General features: G+C 44.0%; 1 protein-coding gene across 11 annotated transcripts in view; it reads left to right on the plus strand.

Moving 5' to 3' along the window:
* LOC134224508 (peripheral plasma membrane protein CASK-like) overlaps positions 1–14,623 on the plus strand; it is a 666,907-nt gene that overhangs the window by 330,153 nt on the left and 322,131 nt on the right. For all 11 annotated transcript variants that reach the window (XM_062703917.1, XM_062703880.1, XM_062703885.1 and 8 more), the window contains one exon: positions 11,229–11,306. In XM_062703917.1, coding sequence (XP_062559901.1) covers positions 11,229–11,306 — 78 coding nt within the window. The remainder of the gene's footprint in view (positions 1–11,228; positions 11,307–14,623) is intronic.

A 14,623-nucleotide genomic window follows, 5' to 3' on the forward strand; every position in this document is an offset into this window, starting at 1 on the left:
GAATTGAGGGGGAATCTGCTCAACAGACATCCTGGGTTGTCCAGGAAGTGCGAGGTTAGGGACCACCTCCAACAGCAAACGAGGAAGGCCGACCCGCTAAACCGTTTCCATTGCCGCCAAGCCCATCATACCTTCGGTACAATCAGAAAGTAATGCTTCAAAGGGGGGACAGTGCACAACGCACCTTCGAGGATAGCTGCGTGTCCTTGCAGCACCGAACATCGTGACTCGCTTTTTTAGAAGAACACCATGGTATCGTGCCAGCGCATTGCCGGCTTTCCAGGTGGCCTTACCACGCCCTATGTCCTCGGAAGGTGGGAAGGGTCCTCTTCGCGCCTGCTTCCCTCTGCACGACACGGTGCCTACGCCTGCCCCAGGCTTGACGAGGACCCCTTTCCGTCCTCGGGCTCGGAATCCGCCTGGTTGACCGACGCTGCGAAAGCGACGATACCATGTTGTTCTTCGCGCGGCCACTTGTTCGATAAAAGGATCGAGTTCGATCACAGGGCACCGGTATGACCCATGAAGCCGACTCCGAACCCTTGGACCACCTCTTATTTGCGCCTGAACTAGCCATTCCTTGAATCCACGCGCCAACTTCTGTGTAGCTCCGAGACGATTTGGACGATAGACGATAAAACGGCGTTCCAGCCAACTTCATCTTTACACATCCTCCGGACTAGGTTGTCCGGACTAGGTTGTCCGGGGTAGTGTCCGGACCACATGTGGCAAGCATGTGGTCACGCATTGTGCGAAAACGTGGGCACATGAACAGCACGTGTTGCGCTGTTTCCTCTAAACCTACTCCCCTCCTCTTACGCTGGATAGCTATCTCCGCGGATTTGGTTACCGACAAGATAGCGTCTACGGTCGACCCACTATACTTTTAGGCACCTATCTTGATTCGATTTGTTTGCACGGTGAATCCTGTCCCATTGTTTCCTATTGAAAATTGCCCAGATCGGACTTTGGGATCAAAAGTTATGGCCAAAATACGATTTATATTTTTATACAACACGCTAAGAAAATCTTACTCCATTTTTTAGTAAATCTAATGTACGAGAAAGGCACAAACACTTCTAGGTGGATCAATCAGGGTTTTTCATCAATTTATTACACAACTTTTGTAATTCATATTCTTACAACTAGGGTTAGTTTGGGTAACCGACATACTCGCATCTGACTCGAGACTAGGGAGTATAAATACACAATAGGAAAAGAAGATGTGGGCTCTCCTTAGCCGTGTGGTAAAACGCGCGGCTACAAAGCAAGACCATGCTGAGGGTGGCTGGGTTCGATTCCCGGTGCCGGTCTAGGCAATTTTCGGATTGGAAATTGTCTCGACTTCCCTGGGCATAAAAGTATCATCGTGTTAGCCTCATGATATACGAATGCAAAATGGTAACTTGGCTTAGAAACCTCGCAGTTAATAACTGTGGAAGTGCTGAATGAACACTAAGCTGCGAGGCGGCTCTGTCCCAGTGTGGGGATGTAATGCCAATAAGTAGAAGAAGAAGGAAAAGAAGATGCTGTAGGGTTCTAAAATTATTGATTGCGATTTTTATTGATTTGCTTTGATGATTAATTTTGGCACGCAGCTGTAGTTTAATTGGCTTCGATTGAGAATTCATCAATTAGTTGGCCGAGGTGCAACAAGTTCAGTTGGCATTTGTTTCACCTCGGTCAACTAATTGTTGAATGCTCAATTAAAGTCAATTAAAGATAAATCCAGACAATTGTAAGATGAGCTCGAGACAAAATCAAGCTGTCCTATAAACATGGTTGCTCTACCAGAAGTTAAACAATGTATGAACAATCTTTAAATAGGTAATTTCCCATAAAATATGTATGTAGGGTTACTGCTCCTGGACCTTATCTCATAGCTCCGATATTAATCTTGAGCTTGAGCTTAACTTGAGCTTGCTTGAGCTTGATTGACTGCTCGTAGTTGCTACTCCATTATGACCAGATCAGCTGTTCTTGCACAGGGAACCAACAGATGTTTGCTTGGGACTAGCACACATCTTCAATGTACAAGTACTGGTGATCTCATTTGTTAGGTCATACTGGCGCCTGCCACGTCAGAATGCAAGTCAATGTAGGGAAGGGGGAGGAAATGATGATGCAATCACTCGCCCACTGCAAGCCGAATATACCTCTGCACTTGCCACGAGTTCATGCGAAATTTGTTGGAATTTCTGGGTTAGGTTGGAGAGGCAGAGGTCCGTCTTGGTTAACGAGCTGCCAATGTGATAGATAGGAGAAAACAACTGATTGGATGTAGGAAACGAGCTCTATAAGTTCATTTCCAATTCTAGCAGATTACTGTTGGAATACTCAAGTTGAAGGTATAGGAATAGTAATGGAAACGGTATGGAAGTCCATTTCCAGTTCTAGCGATTGCTAGAACATGAGAAATAAAGAGAAAGATACAAAGTAAGAGAGAATGGAACGGACCTGGGATTGAACCCACGACCTCCTGCGTATGAGGCAGAAGCAGTAGCCATATGACTACCAAGCCCGCTACTTCTCATAGCTCCGATATTAATCTCACGAAAAACAAAGCAATGAAAAGGAATTTGATTTGTTTCTTATTTTTTCAGCAGTGAGCAAGAAGCGACCAAATTGGTGTTGTATTTCTTTGTTTCGCAATGAGATAAATATTTGTTTAGTGAGATGGAAAACGGAACAGTTTCCCTATATCGCCTCCAAGGTCACTCCTGACGGAATCCAAGTTCTAAAGTGCTCGCGTTTTCGGGGGCACACTACTCGATTCAGAGGCGGCGCACAACTGTCATTTTTGTTGATTTAGCTTTGCTGCGTCGCAGCATGCGTGAAATAATAAAAATGACAGTTGTGCGTTGCTTCCGTATCGAGTGGTGTGTCCCCGAAAACGCGAGCACTTTTAAACTTGGATTCCGTCGGGAGTGACCAAGCATCTTATGTTGCATCATATACCTACTTTCCGGTTAAAAACTAACCAGATTTATGTTTGAAAACTTGATTTGTGAAATTGACAGGTGTTGAATCCAAAACAAAATGAAAAAATCTCATATTTATCCCCTCTGTATACACTCACGAGATGCAGCATACCGTCAGAGCCGTTTTTCGCAAGTTGTTATGGTAAATGACTGGGTCGCGGAATTATAACTTTATGATAAATTCCTTCAAAATTCCAAAAACACGCCGGGTCCACGCAAGGTACCCTAGACTGAACCAAAAATCGAACTCACGCCTACTTACTTTTACTTACTTATGGATCCTGTACACCTCCGGTGGTGCAAAGGGCCGACTTGAAAGATCTCCATCCTGAGCGTTGCCCGGCTATCGCTTCAACCTGTTGCCAGGTTAGATTTCGGTCGACTTCTTTTATTTCTTTATTGAGGCTTCGCCGCCATGAGCCTCTGGGTCTGCCTCTGCTGCGATGTCCCGCTGGGTTCCAGTCTAATGCTTGTTTACAGATTTCGTTTCCGCCCCTACGTAGAGTGTGGCCGATCCAGCCCCACTTCCGATCCCGAATTTCTGTTGCTATCGGCCTCTGGTGACAACGACGATGGAGCTCGTTGTTTGAGATCCAATTGTGAGTGAGGCCACCAGGCCCGAATTATATACCGCAGGCATCTGTTAATGAACACCTGCAGCCGTTGAGTGTTCTCCACTGGTACACACCATGTTTCGCTAGCGTATAGCAGCACAGATTTCACGTTAGAGTTGAAAATTCGTATTTTGGTGCGTTCACTTATCTGCCTGTTTTTCCAGATATTTCTCAAAGTCGCAAAGGCAGCCCTTGCTTTCTTGATCCGTGCGCCTATGTCGATCTTGGTACCGCCGTCTGACGCCATTTGGCTACCAAGATATTGGAAGCTTTCAACATTCTCCACTGGTTGCCCGGCTACTGTGAAACTGGAAGGAGTCGCCGTGTTTACATCCAACGATTTGGTTTTGTTGACGTTGATGACTAAACCTGCCGAGGAGGAGCGCTCGGCAAGATCGTTGAGCTTACTCTGCATATCAGAGCGCCGTTGCGCGAGGAGTGCAACGTCATCAGCCAATTCGAAGTCGTTTAGGTGCTCCATGGTTATAGGCTGCCATAACAGCCCGCGGTTTGGTTCACAGTCAATCGCATCTACCAGAATCTCATCGATTACGATGAGGAACAGTAACGGTGATAGAATACATCCTTGCCTCACACCAGCTACGACCCGGATAGGGTCGGACAGGACCCCATTGTGCAGCACTCTACACGAAAAGGCCTCGTACTGTGCTTCGATGAGGCCGATGATTTTCTCAGGAACCCCCTTGCGTCTCAGGGCGCCCCACATATTCTCGTGATTGAGACGGTCGAAAGCTTTTTCGTAGTCAATGAATACCAAGTAAAGGCACTCTTGGAATCCGTTGACCTGCTCCAGAATGATGCGGAGCGTGACATTATGGTCCACACAGGATCTTCCGGCACGGAATCCGGCCTGCTGCCGACGGAGAGTCGCATCGATCTTCTCCTGAATCCGGGCTAGAATAATTTTGCACAGAACTTTTAGAACGGTACACAGCAACATAATGCCTCGCCAGTTATCGCATACAGTCAGGTCACCCTTTTTGGGCACCTTTACTAAGATACCTTGCATCCAGTCGACCGGGAAAGTTGCGGTGTCCCAGATATTATGAAATAAACGATGCAGTAGTTGAGCGGATGTCATGGGGTCAGCTTTGAGCATCTCGGCTGATATGCGGTCGACCCCTGGGGCTTTATTCGATTTCATGCTTTGGATGGCTGTTTGAATCTCTAGCAGTGATGGAGCTTCGGTATTGACGCGTGTTATACGTCGGATCCTAGGCAGATCATGCCGAGGTGGTGATGGCCTGGCTGGCACTTGAAAAAGTTGTTCGAAGTGCTCGAACCAGCGTTTCAGCTGGTCAGTTGGGTCGGTCAATAACTGATTATTCGCGTCTTTCACAGGCATCGTTGCATTCATCTTCGCCCCGCTTAAGCGTCGTGAGATATCGTAGAGGAGGCGAATGTCCCCGGTTGCGGCGGCTCTCTCTCCTTCGTCGGCCAGAGAGTCTGCCTACGCTCGCTTGTCCCGTCGACATGAGCTTTTTACTTCCTTCTCAAGAGCCGCGTATCGTTGACGGGCTAAGACTTTGGCTCCTCTGGTTTTCGATCGCTCTATCGCGGCTTTGGCTTCTCTTCGCTCCTCTATCTTCCTCCAGGTCTCATCGGTGATCCATTGCTTTCTCTGGGTGCGCAGTTCGCCCAGATTGTTCCCGCTGGTGGCGATGAAGGCATTCTTGATGGCGGTCCATTGGTCGCTGCCACCTTCCGGAATATCTGCAGCGCGCGTCTCCAGTTCTTCAACGAAGGACCGTTTCACCGTGGCATCTTCCAGTCGGCGTGTGTTGAATCGTCGTCCAACTCTTTCCTCCTGCCGACGAATCCGCGCAATGCGCAGGCGTATTTCGCCGATGAGGAGGTGATGATCAGACGCGATATCGGCACTACGTTTATTCCGTACATCAAGAAGGCTCCGTTTCCATTTTCGGCTGATGGAGATGTGGTCGATTTGATTTTCTGTAAAGCCGTCACGGGAGACTCACGTGACCTTGTGAACCGGTCGATGAGGGAAGAGCGATCCCCCGATCACCATGTCGTTATTACCACAAAATTCTGCGAACAGCTCTCCGTTTTCGCTCATTTCTCCGAGACCATGGCGTCCCATAATGCGCTCATGGTTCGAGTTGTCGGATCCGACCTTCGCATTGAAGTCGCCCAAACAGATCTTGATATCACCCTTCGGAATTCTATCTACGACGGCATTGAGTTGACTGTAAAAGTTCTCTTTGTCTTGCAGATCGGCAGCATCGGTTGGCGCATGACATTGGATTATAGTAAGGTTTCGGACCCGTGTTCTAAATCTGGCAACGATTATCCTTTCACTTATAGGTTCCTACTTCATAAGCGCAGAGTGTGCCTGAGCGCTTAGTAGGAAGCCAACTCCGCGATGCCGGGGAGCGTGTTCACCTCGTAAACCAGAGTATAGCAGAACTTGTCCCGACGGCGTTCTGTGTTCTCCAAAGTTTGGCCAACGGACTTCACTCAGTCCCAGGATCTCAAGCTTCATGCGGCGTGCCTCATTGGCAAGTTGTGCCAATTTACCATGCTGGGCTAGGGTTAAAACGTTCCATGTTCCTATTCGTGTCCGTTGTTTCGCGCTAAGAGTCGGCGCCGTAAAATCAGTCCGTATTCTTTCATTATCGGATTCTCGAACAAATTGATGTTTCGGGAACAGTAGGTTGTTGGCCCAAGGTTCCCTATCCACCGGGATGGGGCTGCCATCTTAGGTATAGCTTCCGGGGAATAGCATTTCATACTCAGCCGCTGGATGCCAGAACAGACGCTGTTGGAGCCGCACCTCCTTGGTGGACAGACGCTCGATCAGTCGGGTCAAATTTGTTTAAAGTCCCACCCAACACCAGGACTAGGCTAGTGCGCTTTGAGGGGCACACGGTCGCTTTGATAGGGCCTGCTTGGGGACACATGCAGCTTTTTATAGAAGTTCAACAGAGCCCACTGTCGAACCCCACCACATCCTAGGCAGACCCCACAGGACGCACCCTCTCACTCTAGCTGATGTCAGAAGGACAACAGTGCCCAGGCTGCACTACCAGCTAAGTACGCAACCCTTAGCTGGCGGTCAATAAGGTTTTACATCAAATAAACATAACCTCAAAAACTCAATCGAATGAACTCAATTTGACATTTATCGGTGGTAGGTTCATGAGGTTCATCCTGTCTCCCGCAGCAAGCGGATGAACCTTTGTTTATATACAAACCACCGATACCTGTCAAATATGGAAGAAATTCATCAGGACGCAGCCGTGGCTACATACGTGTGACGTCACACTGTGAAACCATATTGTCATCGGAAGACCCGTGGAAGCGTGAGTATTGGAACTTGTGAGGACCAGAGCTATGTTAGGCGCCCCTTCCCGGATGTCAACTCACCATTTCGCAGCCCACTCACGCCTACGCCTTTTCTCGCAAGGCTAACTGGAGATAGCTCTGATTGCTCTGAATGAAATATTGAAGGCGAAAGATCAACAATCAAATAATTTATTTTCAAAGCAAGACAAAATAGTTGATCTAACATTTAGATTAATTTCGATTGCAGGGATATCGAACACGACACCATCGAAAATCCACTATTTTCAGTCAAAACCTAGTTCAGCGGAAATCAAATCAAACGCCCTTGTTGTGCTTTTAAATGTGTCGAAAAGTTAACGAACGAGCGAAATAATTGAACAGGACAACTTTTCGACGGCATTTCCGGGATGCTGAAGCGAACCCGCCCCGGCTGCGTTATAACGCAGCGCCAATCAACCCTTTCAGCAGTGCTTTGTAGCCGAATTTTTAATTTCGCTGTGGGCGTTTCGCCGGGGTTATAAAGCGACGGTTTCGGCATACCTACGAGAGAGAGACAGCGAGGCAATATTTTCCTGCGGGCTTCTGATAACGCATTTTGACACTTGTTTCCGCTGTGGATTTCGCAGCCCAAGTTCATCGCGTTCATCAGCAACCCGCTGCTCGGCGGTAGCAGCACACAGTTGAAAAACGAACTTTGTTCTAATGATCGGATTCCACTGATCTGTTTTTGCATACTAAAAGTCAACAATGTTGCATATTTTGACCGAATTTTCTGGGGATATAGATGAATGTTTTCAATTTTGACGATTTTTTCGTACTGTGTGTAGAGTGAAAGAACGAGTGAAAAGCTTCTAGGCATGTTCCCTAGCTACTGCAGAGCATATAGGGACGACGTATTGCTGTAAATTAATCAAGCTACAGATTAGTCACACTACTTGGCTTTCATCAACGAGTGGGTTATGACTTTGGCGGCCATGGTTACCGGGTTTATACCGGTTTGCGAGAGAGCAAACTGTCCGTAAACGAGACAATAATAGACAAACTAAATAACACAAGTAGAGGTGTGCGGCGGTTCGAATGTAGTCGGCGGCAGAGTTTGTCATAATTTTGGGATTTCCACAAGAAATTCTTCGAAGTTTCCACAGGATTTTTTTTCTGTATTTCTATGGGAATCTATCTTAAATGTTCTAACTAATTCCATTAATTCTTTATGCTCTTTGTATCATTCTGCTCAGTTGAAGAGCATTCGAAAATAGAGCTAGAAGGTAGAAAAATTTGCACAGAACTTTGCTTTGTGATGTGTCGAATACAGTCGGACCAGGTATAGTAAGGAAAATGGGTTGCATGGACTTTGGTCTGGCACCTGAGGCTTAGATTTCCATCCTTTCATTCTGGCCAGACCGGATTTTCTCAACGCTCGTACATTTTGTCGATAGTGCTCGGAAAGCATCCTCACAATATAGCAGTTTTTTATCGTTACGAACTGAAAGCTCGGACGTGGAGTTGCACCTTTCAATTAGAGCCCATGTGGGGCATGGTTTTGTATTTCATCACTAGGTCAGAAAGGCTACTGCTGCAACCAGAAGAATTGTGACATATGTTTCAAGATTATCAAACTTTCTTCAAATTTCAGTTTCCATTGTAGCTTTACAACAATATGGAGCTAAAACCACGTATATCACTGCGAAATAGCGATTGATTTGTTTTCCAACATCTTCTCGCCAATAATGGTATCATCGATATTGAAAACACTGTCGGACATGTCGAACACACTTGACACAATCCATTTTCCAGATTGCTGCTGCTAATCCCTAATGGCTCGGAGAATTGTTTGCGCTGTCGAATCGGAATGAAAATATTTCCATTTCTCTTTCACAATGACGACGACGACGACGACTTGGTGGAGATTGGCTCGTCGTCGGTTGAACCTTACACGCAACATGGTTTCATTTGTCCAGCAACCATAGATGGCCGGAGTTCAGCACACACACACACAACGGGATGTACTACACATGAAAAGTAAAGCCTTCAAGGGGATTATCGTCCATCTTTGCCGCACTGGAGTGTGCTCCATCAAGTGTTATTCGTTATAAGATTGAAATTGTTTATCGATATCAGTCGAACATATGGCGATACTATTTTCTATGCGTATTGAAATAAATCGAAAACATAATCTCTTTTGTGTCGCCTTGTTTCGGAAGATTGATTTCTGTGCTCCACTTTGAATGGATGGTGTTGGGAAGGTTTCAATCATTAGGATTCTATTCACAATTGGTCACAATTAAATAGAAATATTAGAAGTAAATACATGGTTTGAAATGAATTCAGAGTTACATATGGGTTCGAAAAATGAATAAACCCCTTTTGCTTTTTTATTGTCTTTATTAAGGAGACTTTCGGCCCTAGGCTGGCTCGTCTCCTCCTCTTTTGTTGTTAAACACATAAAAACGGTATAACTGCAAATAATTCGAACGTAATAAGAACAGCAACAGCCGTTCGAATATTGGCTTTAGCTAAATGGCTATTGATTACCACTTCCTAAAGTTATGATCTAAGATAAATATAAATCGAGCGAAGCGAAGATTTACCAACAAAGCACCCATTTTAGACTGATTTGGTTGCAACAATTTCAGCAAGTGTTTGCAAATATTTCACAGAAATTGTTTTCTTTTTCAACGGCACGTGTGCTCCTTGGGCTTACCTTCCTTACAGTGCGTAAACTTGACAAATAGAGTATCAAAAACAAAATGATATTTAATGGCTGACGATATACGTGCCGGAATGAACCGAGGTCATACGTCATAGTTATGATCCTTGGTGCGTACTGCGCCAATGTGAATCCCCATGTCGCATTTTATGTGCGCATAAATCACTTTAACGCAAGGTTTTCAGCGCGCAGTCACTCGTGCTTGAATGAACGCAATTTTTGGGCACATTAAGGAGGATACAGTTTGGTGCAGGAAGCCAATTGGAAATTATGGAAATTAACGATTTTTTTGCGGCCCATCTTCGGAGTGTTTTTCTTGCTTTCATTACTGCGAGATAATGGAACGGGTCATTAGTCATGGTCTCTGGTCTTATTTTTTTTAGCACCAAACACGTGCGGAAGCTATCTTTGAAAATGAAGATGAAAACAAACCGAACAATTTTGTGAATATTGTGATAATGGTGGCCATCAACTTGAACCGAAAGCTATTCAGAATTGAATTGCCTCTTTAATGTGACCCCCCGATTTAGCTTATTGACTGAGGTGCTAGACTACCGATGTAAAGAGAGGTTCGCGTTTTACTTTAGTCAGCTAATATTATGACAATAAATCAACGATGTTCGACACTTGAACGACGAATTATTGCAATGCTTTTCCACCTTCCGGGACATGAATACCCATATCGGGCTCCTAAGCGTTGAAAAAAAGATGCCAGACCAGACAAGTAAACACGGCGCCTGTGCATTTAAGTTCAATAGGCAACCGTTGTTGGACGGCTGGAATGCGTTGCGGTTGTCGACCAGTGGTTCTTTTCTAAAGACGCTATGTGGCAGTGTGTACATATCTATCTGAAATCCTCCTGCCATTACAGATTTGCTCAGGAAAGCTAATACTCTGCTGGTACCAAGGGCATTTGGATCTGAAAGTGGCACACAGCAAAATCATGCCATTAGAGCCATGACAAATGGAGGACTGAACTATTGATTGATGACTTCCGAATTGATATGAAATATAGCGCTTGGTATAGTGCCGTTAATCACTGGCTTTCGGTGCCTAATTGTCGCAGTCGTTCTCTCGCATTTTGTGTCAATCTGGATCTGGAAAGAATTATATAAGGCTTAGGAAAATGTCTGATCTACTCTATGTCTCAAATATTAAGGTAAAGAATATTCCATAATAAGCATCTACATTATCTCTTATGCGTTGTTTCTATTGTCTGTATGTAAACAGATCGGATGTCTTATCTGCCACACTACGTTGTATGATTGATCAAAACGTGATTTACCTTCCATAATTGTCAGTTTAAATGAAATTGCATTCATCGAAATCTGATTTAAAGATTTTTATGATTCAATATATTCTTTATACCTAGAAATACCATTGATATCCTAATACGACCGATGCTCGATTCATTGATTTGTTGCTCAATTCGCACCCAGCCGGTACCGAAGTATCGAAAATTCGTATTCAACTACCGTTGCCGCATTTGCAATCCACAACACATGGTGTTAATTTGTATTCTATTCGATCGCATTATTCTAATACAATCCTACTGTTTTTCTCTTTTCATCTATCCACGAAACGCGCCCAAAACCCCAGCATGGAAGGATCGGATATCTGCTTTGAAGTGGTCAGACGTGCCGTGGCCGGATTTGTGTACAGCGAAGCAGTAGCATGGTAAGTGTGGATGTGATCTGTGTTTCGGTGATTTTTTTAGCGTATTCCTATACATTTGTTGGATGCTCAACAACAAAACAACCATCGAATGCCGTTTGAAATCAAGCAGACTGGTTCATATTCGCGGAGAAGTAGGTAACTGTTGGTTACAAATTAGCAAAAAAAATGCAGTGTACAGGAGTAACGGATCGAATATGGTTTAAAATGCGTTTATGATATGTATTTGAGTGATGTCGGCGATTTACCAATCTTTTTGCGTCTTCGTGGGTAGTAAAGACTTCTTAAGTACTATGCAAATCGATGTAAAAAGTCGTGTTAAATGATTCCGCTGATTATTTCCTTGAGCCGTAAGAAGCTGGCATATAGATCAAATACTGTAACGCTCATGACGTCTACAACGTAAAGATAATGGAGCTGTCACTTTTCCTTGCGGAAAAATGTTCCTTCCCATTGTTCCGCAACTAAAAAGTTTTTTTTACGTTGAAAATGATTCCAAGAAAGAATACTCGATCCTCGACACGTCTGATGTAAGCTTCCTTCATCTTCTCAAAGTTACATGCCATGATAAAACTTATGTCAATCGCCTTTGAATGGCATTCAATATACTAGTGGAGATAAGTATCAAGACAGGCTCGATTTCCACACTAAATAGCCCTGTTGGGACGCTGATTTTTTTTCGCAAATACTTAAAACAGAGTACAATACGTTAAAAATGAGGTTAGGTTAGGCATTACGGAATGAGAAGTGAGAAGTGAAGAGTAACAGTGAAAACAGAAAAATAAGTAGTGAGAAGTGAGAAGTAAAAGATAAGAATTGAGAAGAAGAAAATGGAAAAATACGAAGTGTGAAGTGAAAATGAAGTATAAAGGAGGAAGGAAATGGAGAAAGAAGAAAAAAGAAGGCAGAAGGAAGAAGGAATAATAAAGAAAGAAGAAAGGATAGGGAATAAAGAACAAAGGTGCAAGAAAGAAGGAAGAATGAAAAGGGAGAGGAAGGAAGATGACAGAAGAAAGAAGGAAGAAACGAGAAAAGTAAAAGAAGAAGAAGCAAGAAAAAAATGGGAAAATGTAGACAAAAAAAAGAAGGAAGAAGAAATAAGGAAGGAGGAAGAAAAAAAGGAAGAAAGAAGAAGGATGAATGAAGCAGGAAGAATGAAGATGGAAGAGACTCAACGACACTACCCATAACTCCATTACCCATAATGCCATTATCCCGAAGGCCACTGCCTCGAACGCCACTACCCCGAATGTCATTACCCCTAATGGCACACTACCCCGAGTGAGCCAGTGCCCCGAATCAGTAATTATTTCAAATGTATACTTCATTTCAATTACAAAAAAATGTTACTCAACAAAAGTTTATTCAGAATTCATATGAAAGGATAATAGTTTGCGCTTCGTCTGGTACTGTTTCAATGCAATATATAACTAAGTATTCTTACTGCGCAAGGCGCCCTTCCTGAGTACTGAAGGGCAGGGGGAAATTATGCAGCACGCTCTCATGCACAATGCAGAGAATCCGAGGCAATTGCTGTCCATGTCAGCATGGCCACAAAGGCAACAAGGTTGAAGCTGTTTCTTGGTCGCTGTAGTAAAAGCAACGGATGAAGCGTGGTCTTAGAATCGACGAGTGGGTCAGTGGGTTAGTAAGAGTGAGCGAGTAAAAGTGAGTGAGTTAGAGTTAATGAGTGAGTGAGAGTGAGTAAAAGTGATTGATTGAGTAAATAAGAGTGAGTGAGTAAGAGTGAGTAAATGAGTAAGAGTGAGTGAATGAGCAAGAGTGAGCGAGTGAGTAAAAGTGAGTGAATGAGTAAGAGGGAGCGAGTGAGTAAGTGAGTAAGAGAGAGTGCATGAGTAAGATTGAGTGAGTAAGAGTGAGTTAGCGAGTAAAGGTGAATTAGTGGTATGAATGAGCGAGTGAGTAGTAGTGAATCAGTGAGCAAGAGTGAGTGAGTTAGTAAGAGTGAGAGAGTAAGTAAGAGTAAGTGAGTCAGTAAGAAGGAGTGAGGGAGTAAGAGTAAGTGAGTTAGTAAGAATAAATAAGTGAGTAGCAGGGAGTGCATGAGTAAAAGTGAGTGATTGAGTAAGAGTGAGTGAGTGACTAAGAGTGTGTGAGTGAGAGGGTGAACGAATAAGAGTGGGTAAGTGAGTAATAATTTACCTTATTCGGGACAAACGCGTCCATTTGAAGAAGGCATCATCTCCTGTGTCTGCCTTATACCTGGTAAACGCGTTCATTTAAAGAAGGCATTATTTCCCCTGTGTGCCTTGTACCGAGCAGATGCGTTCATTTAAAGAAGACATTATTTCCACTGTGATTCTTATACCGAGCAGCCGCGTTGTTATAAAGAAGGCATCATATCCTCCGTTTGCTTAATACCGGGCAAACGAGTTCATTTATAGAAGGCATTGTTTCTTCTTTTTGTCTTAAACCGGGCAGACGCGTTTCTTCGAAGACATCATCTATTCTGTTCGCCTTGTACCGGACAAACGCATTAATTAAACCTTTTCCTTCCCACGACTTTTTTTTTTCAAATGAAGAAAATGCCTAAGCCCTAGCTTAAAATAGTGGAAAACGGAGAAAAAAAATGAATTCTAATCAATAGTTATTTGATTATTTTCATTACTTTCACTATTTTTTCAATTGAGCAGCATAATAAATCCATAAATCTGTGGTAATGGCCGATGGAAGAAGGAAGGAGAAAGAAGCAATGTGGAAGAAGGAAGAATGGAGCAGAAGAAGGAAAAAGAAGAAGAATGGAGCAGAAGAAGGAAAAAGAAGAAGAAAGAAGAATGGAGAGGAAATATGAAAAAAAAAAAATTAAGAAGGGAGTAAGAAGGAAGAAGAAGAAAAAAGGGAGAATGAAGCAGGAAAAAGAAGGAAGAAAGGAAGAAGGAAGATAAGAAAAAGAACAGCAGAATGAAAAAAGTAGACGAAAGAAGGAATATAGCAGAAGGCGGAAAGAAGAAGTAGATCACCCGACAAACTTAAACTGCATTTCGCTGAAAGGTATCCGAAGAGCCGTCGTTGCCCAGTGCGACGTCCAGCTCAGCTAAGGCCTCTACTAGCGTTTGCCCTCTCCGGTTAGTACAGTGGCTTCCCCACTCTGACGCACACGCATTGCAGTCTCCTGCAATGAGTACTGGCTTGCGCCCAACCAGGTGGATCCTGAGTGCGTTTTCCTAGATCCTTGAACAACACGTAAGAATTGCTCAGCAGGTAAGCAACACCATAACCATTGATAGACTCACCAAGGATTTGATTGGTTTGCGAAATGTCACTCACAGACAGTACCAACGTCCTGCCTAAGAAGCAAA

This window comes from Armigeres subalbatus, chromosome 1, assembly GCF_024139115.2.
Source record: "Armigeres subalbatus isolate Guangzhou_Male chromosome 1, GZ_Asu_2, whole genome shotgun sequence".
Taxonomy (NCBI): Eukaryota; Metazoa; Arthropoda; class Insecta; order Diptera; family Culicidae; genus Armigeres; species Armigeres subalbatus.